This window comes from Eimeria tenella, genomic scaffold, assembly GCF_000499545.2.
Source record: "Eimeria tenella Houghton genomic scaffold, Eth_scaff84, whole genome shotgun sequence".
Lineage (NCBI taxonomy): Eukaryota > Apicomplexa > Conoidasida > Eucoccidiorida > Eimeriidae > Eimeria > Eimeria tenella.
Genome location: NW_013543460.1, coordinates 147,020 through 153,973, shown reverse-complemented (window position 1 = coordinate 153,973; position 6,954 = coordinate 147,020). Strand labels below are relative to the sequence as shown.

Below are 6,954 nucleotides of genomic sequence, written 5' to 3'. Positions count from 1 at the left end.
TGCGCTCCATTGAAAGGGAAAAGTTAATAGACTTTCAAATCGACATAGGGGGCCCCCTGAGGGCCTCCCTGTTTCCCCTGCTGGCCGAAGCTGCTGCCAAAAAGGCAAACCCTAAACCCTAAACCCTAAACCCTAAACCCTAGCTGCGCTCCATTGAAAGGGAAAAGTTAATAGACTTTCAAATCGACATAGGGGGCCCCCTGAGGGCCTCCCTGTTTCCCCTGCTGGCCGAAGCTGCTGCCAAAAAGGCAAACCCTAAACCCTAAACCCTAAACCCTAGCTGCGCTCCATTTAGAAAGAGAGGCGGTTTTGCTGAGCGGCTTTGGGGCTCCTTGAACTGCTGCTATGGTTTGAGGCGGCTGGTGATTATGGCAGTGTGGGATTAGGGTTTAGGGTTTAGGCTTAAGGGTTCAGGCTTTAGGGTTTAGGGTTTAAGGTTTCTGCTTGTGAAGCGTTTTGCCTCTCCCGCAGTCTCCTTCTATGCCGCTGCTTCCATTGGTCGTTGCACATTTATTCTTTGATTCTTTTGTCTTTGTCATCGCTCGCCCATTTGCTGCTGCTGCTGCTGCTCCTGGTGCTGCTGCTGCTGCTGCTGCTGCTGCTGCTGCGCAGACGCTGGAGGCAGCAGGAGACCTGGAGCTGACGGAGCAGCTCAGCAGCATCAAGCAGCTGCTGCTGCTGCGGCAAGGGTCTCTTCACGAGGCCGTCAAAAAGGCCTTTGAGGCCCTTTTGGCAGAACAGGCAAGCTGCTGCTGCTGCTGCTGCTGCTGCTGCTGCTGCTCGTGCTGGTTGTGGTGCTGCTGCTGCTGTGCTGGTGCTGCTGCTGCTCTTGCTGCTGCTGCTGGTGGTGCTGTTTGTGGTGGTGCTGCTGGTTTTGTTGCTGCTGCGGCTGCCGACTGTGCTGCTGCCACTGTGCTGCTGCTGCTGCCGGAGACTGTGCTGCTGCTGCTCCTGGTTGTGCTGCTGCTGCTGGTGGCACTGCTGCTGCTAATTGCCGAGCTGCTGCTGCTGCCGTCGACGGTACCTTTGGTGCCACCAACTCTGCTGCTGCAGCAGGAGCAGCAACAGCAGCAGCAGCAGCAGCAGCAGCGAGGCTGGCTCGGCAGTTGATCTAACATTGATTTGCTTTTTGTCCTTTTGCAGCAAAGTCAAGAAGCAGGAGACTCCATGAAGTACAATAGTTTGCAAACAGAAGAAATAATTAAAAGGGAGCAGCAAGCAGCAGCAGCAGCAGGTCTTTTGGACATAAGGGAGATGGATCCTGCTGCTTTTGCTGCTGCAGTTGCTGCAGCAGACGCAGCAGCGGCAACGCAGGCGCTGCGCCGCCTGCAGGCAGCAGCAGCAGCAGCAGAAACCCTCAGGGAGCTCAGCCAAACCCTCGCCAAAGCCGCTCCCCCACACGATCCCGGGATCGACCCCACACTCGATCCCCACCCCACACTCGATCCCACACACGATCCCCACCCCACACTCGATCCCAACTCCCCCCAGCTGCAGCAGCTGCTGTCTTCCTATGGAGACAAAATCCGACAAACACTCGCTGTGAGTTTCTTTATTTATTTTATTTTTATTTATTTATTTTGGTTTTTATTTTTTATTTTTATTTCAGTTTATTTATTTTATCTTTACTTCATTTCATTTTTACTTTATTTTAGTTCTTTTTTTAATTTTAATTTTTTATTTTTCACTTTTCCCTTTTGTGTCCTTCTTTGCTTTGCTCTTCATTTGTCTCCAATTTATTTATTTATTTATTTATTTGTTCATTTATTTATTTGAATAATTGAAATAATTTATTTATTTAATTCTTTTATTTATTTTTTAAAATTTTTTTGTTAATTTTATTTCATCACAATTAAGCAGATTGAATAAATGTTATTCCCCGCCTTTTTCGTCAACTCTTTTTTGATTAAGTGAATTACTTTTTATTTATTTATTTATTTATTCACTATTTGTTTGTTTTATCATTTATTTTTTATTTAATTCATTTTTGATTACTTATTCAAATTCTTTTTATTTTCAATTATGTTTTCCTTACAGGCCAGCGACCACTGGGCTCTTAGCAACGAGGCAATCAACACCCAGGCAAGTCCCACCTAAACCCTTAACCCTAAACCCTAAACCCTAGGTTTCGCGCTTGAGGGTCTCGAAATGGCTGCCAAACCCTAAACCCTAAACCCTGAATCCTAAACCCAAGCTCGTGACAGACTACGCGGAAGCTACACGAATGAATATAAGTTCAGTTACTACTAGTACTTACTTTTTATTCGTCACTATTTATTTTTTTTATTTATTTATTTGTCTATTTATTTATTCATTTATTTTTTATTTGTTATTTTTTATTTACTTATTTATTTACTCAGGCAACAATAATAACAGAACAGAGAGAAGTTCGCAGAATGCGGAAATCTTTAAATTCAATAATTGAAAATCTAGTGGAACAAAGAAACCAAATTTTCGCCCGGCAGGTCAGACTCTGCATGCAACCATGCATGCATGCATGCATGCATGCATGGTTGCATGCAATCAATAAGTGCATGCATGCATGCAGTGGTTGCGTGCAAGCATGCAAGCAGTCTGTGCATGCATTCCTGTAATGTGCATGCATGCATCAAGTGCATGCAAGCGTGCGGCAAGCATGCAAATCAAACCAGTGCATGCATGCGTGCATGCATGCATGCATGTATGCAGGGTTTGTTGAAGCTGCCAGTGCATCTGCATATTTGTGAGGGACCTTTTATTGTAGTGTTTTGAATAGAGTGGGAGCAGCAGAATGGGAAAATCTTGAAAGTGGCATTTAATCGACTTGTTGCGGAATAAATGGTTATTTTATTTGAATTTACTTCAATAAAAAGGGACTTTATCTGAAACGGTCGCGATCTGCTGCTGCTGCTTTGCTACAGCAACAAGCGAAAGACACAGCGGTGCTGCAGCAGCTGCTGGACTTCGGCAAATCTGTTTCTTTGCTGCAAGAAGATATTTATTTCCAGTTTTGCAATTTGCGGAAAAGATACGAAAGGGCTTTGACCACGCGGAAGCTGGCGGCGCTGCCGGGCATTCAGCAGCGCTTTGCAGAAACGGCGGAGGAGCTTCTCAAGGTATTTTTCGTGAAAAAACCAAACTTTTGAAATAAATTTGCCGAGAAAAAACAAATTTTCCAAATAAAAACATTTAAAAATGTTATTTATTATATTCTGAATCAATACAGCGAAAAAAAAGCGACTTTCCGCCGCTTTCTGAATTTTCTGAAATTCAAGTTGCTCCCAGTACATGTTCTGAAACCCAACTTGAAAAATGAAGATTTACCTGCAACGGTTGGGTCTTTTTCTCTCATTCTTTTTGCAAATGCATGCAAATTATATTTAATTGCGATTTCCCGAAAAGTCCGAAAGCCGGGGCTTCGAAAAGGGGGAAGATCGGCTTGCTTTCCACTTTCCACTTTTCAAGTTCCGAGCTGTACGTACACCGCGCGCGCATGCAGGAGTTCACGAAGAGCCACCTGGAGGAGCAAAATAAATTCGAAGAGAAAATGAATTCTGAACAAATGGAATTCAGCAAAAGTATTCAGCAATTGATTCAGCAAACGCGAAGGGCAATGGCCGAAACCCAGCGCGTAAGCTGCTGCCCTTCCTTATCTTGCTGCTGCTTCTGCTGCAGCTTTTGCTGCTGCTGCTGACTTTGTTGATGTTGCTGCTGCAGCCACTGCGCCTGCGTCTGCTGGTGGCATTGCTGCTGTTGCTGCTGCTGACCCTGTTGCTGCTGCTGCTGCTGCTTCTGCACTTGGTACTGCTGCTGCGGCTGTTGCTGCAGCTGCTGCCTCCTCTGCTGCTGCTGCTGCAGCAGCTGCCGCTGCTGCAGCAGCTGCTGCTGCTGTGTTTAAACAATTAAATAGAAACATAACTTCCAAATAAAGCAAAATCGAAGCAGAATGAAAGGGACAGAATCACCCTTTTTCTTGAATGTTGAATTTGTGCATTTTTGTTTTTGGAAATTTGTTTGATTTCTTTTCTTTTTCTTTTTCTCTTTGTTCTTTCTTTTTTCTTTTTAGGAAATAGAAAGTGTTGAACAACTTAGTTGGTCCAGAAGGGAGACAATGCAAACACAAATAATAAAAGCTTACCACTCCACTTTGTCGCAAAACAGACTCAACCAGCTCGCATACAAGTAAACCCTAAACCCTAAACCCTAAACCCTACCCCTAAACCCTAGACTTGCTCACGGCTAAACTGCTGAACCCTAAACCCTCGGCCCATTCAGAAATTTGCGAATCCACCTGCAGGCCAAGAGCTCACTCTGAGGGTTCAATCCTTGAGTCTCAAGGGTTAAGGGTTTAGGGTTTAGGGTTTAGGGTTTAGCGTTTAGGATTTAAGGTTTAGGGTTTGGGAAAGACGCGCGCAGGCCCAGCAAGAACTCACGCACCTTCTTCGCGCAGCTATTTAGCGCAAACCCTTAAAGCGACATGCGCGCAAACCCTAAACCCTAAACCCTAAACCCTCGAGGTGGGGTTTTGTTTTCAGACAAGAACTCGAGAGGAAGTTGGTGACAGAAAAAAGACAAAATGAATGTTTGAGTCTTCTTTTATTCAACAAAGAAAGAGCAGACGCAATTGCAGAAGAGTACAAGTTCGCCACCGAACAGGCAAGCCCTAAACCCTAAACCCTAAACCCTAAACCCTAGCGTGGGAAAAGGACATGAGGGGTTCAAAAAAACGCCATTTTCTGCGCAACTCTCTCCCGCTCACAACCGAAACCCTAAACAATTAATTTATTCATTTATTTCCATTTATTTACTTATTTATTTATTTTTTATTTGTTTATTTATTATTATTTGATTTCAGGAACTCGACACGCTCGCGTTTGAACAGCGCGGGGCCCTCGCAGACCTGCGGGCTGCGGGCGAAGAAGAGTGCATGCATGCAGTGAGGGTTTGGAGTTCCTTTTTGGGGCTTTGCATGCAAATTGAAAAAGAAGAAAACCATTTAAAAACAATTCGAAACAAACAAAGATTTTCCGCAGTCCTCGAGGAAACAAACGCCGCAGTCGCCTCCCAGAAAACGCTCCTCGCCCGCAGAAACCAAGTCAGGGTTTAGGGTTTAGGGTGTAGGGTTTAGGGTTTAGGGTTTAGGGTTTGGGGCCTGGGGTTTAGGGTTTAGGGGTTGAGGTGGAGCGGTTAGGGCTTGGGGTTTAGTGCCACGGAGGTGAATTTAGGGTTTAGGGTTTAGGGTTTACGGTTTAGGGCTTGGGGCGCGCGGTTTAGGGTTTAGGGCTTAAGGTTTTGGGGTGTATGTACAGCACGTTAAGGCGTACCAGCAGCGCGTGATGATTGAGGTGGAGGACTTCATAAGAAAGTTGAAAGTAAAGATTTCAAAGAAAAAGAAGCGCTTTAGTCGCTGAATTAGGGTTTAGGGTTTAGCGTTTAGTGTTTAGCGTTTAGGGTTTAAGGAAGTTGAAAGCAGAGACTTCAAAGATAGAAAAAAAGCGCATTAATCGATGAATCAAGGCTCAGGGTTTAGGGTCTAGGGTTTAGGGTTTAGGGTTTAGGGTTTAGGGTTTAGGGTTTATTGTTTGCAGGTGATCATGGAAATGCGGGAGCCGGTGGTTTGCGCAGTGGAGACGCAGCAGTGTATAGACAGCTCAAACCGCTGCATGCGGGTTTTGGGAAACTTTTTGGAAAAAGATTTTTTGAAAATTCAAAAAGATATTTTTAATTCTTTTTTTGAAGAAATGAAAAACAAAAGACTTTTGGCAAACAAAGAAGCAGCAGCAGCAGAAAACAAAACCCTCAAAGTCCTCAAAACCCTCAAAGACCAGCAGCAGCTGTGGGGCCCTTTTTATATTTCATCTACATTTTTATTTTTTATTCATTTAATTCACTTCTTTTTCAATTTAATTCATTTTTATTTAATTTCATTTAATTCTTCATTTGTTTTAATTCAATTTTTTATTTAATTTCACTTAGTTCTTTATTTGTTTTAATTTAATTTTTTATTTAATTTCGTTTAATTCTTTTTTTATTTTAATCTGATTTTTTATTTGGTTTTATTTCATTCTTTATTCAGTTTGATTTGATTCTCTTTTTGAACTTAATTTAACTGTTTATTTGAATTTAATTCAATTCTTTTTTAATTTAATTCTGTTTTCAATTAATTCACCTTTTCTATTTATTTTAATTTAATTCTTTACTCAGTTTAATTTAATTCTGCATTCGATTTAATTGAGTTCTGTATTTAATTAAACATTTTATATTCAATTTAAATCAATTCTCTATTTTCAATTTAATTTAATTCTTTTTTCATTTTCAATTATATTTAATGCAATTGCTTCTTTAATTCTACTTGTCTTCTTTTAATGCAGTCTAAATTCAAACAAACAAAACAAAAAGAGACACTCTGCTGCTGCTGCTGCTGCTGCTGCTGCTGCTGCTGCTGCAGGCTGCGGGAGAGTGAAGCGTCTCTGTTTGAGTCTCTGAGTGTCCCTTTGGAGACTCTGGAGACAGAAAAAGAAATAAAAGAAAAATTAAATTTTTTAAAAATTGAAAAAATAAAAAACAAATTTATCCAAGAAGAAGCAGAAGCCCTCGAAGACCAAATTGCTGAGGTCCCCACTTTTTGTCTCCCTTTGTTTTTTTTATTTGTCTCCGTTTTTTTTTGTTTTATTTTTTTGTTTGTTTTATTTTTCTCCTTTTATTTTATGTATTTTGTTTATTTTTTTCCTTTTGTCTCCTTTCATTTTATTTTCTTTATTTTGTTTATTTTATTTGTCCCCTTTTATTTTATTTCATTTATGTTGTTCCTTTTATGTGTCTCCTTTTATTTTATTTCTTTTATTTTCCCCAACTGTCTCCCTTTTTGTTTTATTTGTTTTATTATATCTTCTTAATTTTTGTTTTAATTGTCTCCTTTTGTCTCTTGCCGTCGACCATCTTTTAACGCTCGTCTAGGGTTTAGGGTTTAGGGTT

General features: G+C 41.5%; 1 protein-coding gene across 1 annotated transcript; it reads left to right on the top strand.

The window, feature by feature from the left end:
* Positions 1-1,167: 1,167 nt before the first annotated feature.
* ETH_00031190 (uncharacterized protein) lies at positions 1,168-5,390 on the top strand (the record flags this gene model as incomplete). Its single annotated transcript, XM_013378433.1, has 8 exons — positions 1,168-1,542; positions 2,361-2,465; positions 2,901-3,095; positions 3,479-3,610; positions 4,046-4,161; positions 4,835-4,902; positions 5,013-5,074; positions 5,289-5,390. The coding sequence occupies 8 exons, from the start codon at positions 1,168-1,170 to the stop codon at positions 5,388-5,390; spliced, it is 1,155 nt and encodes a 384-aa protein (XP_013233887.1).
* Between the last annotated feature and the right edge of the window lie 1,564 nt (positions 5,391-6,954).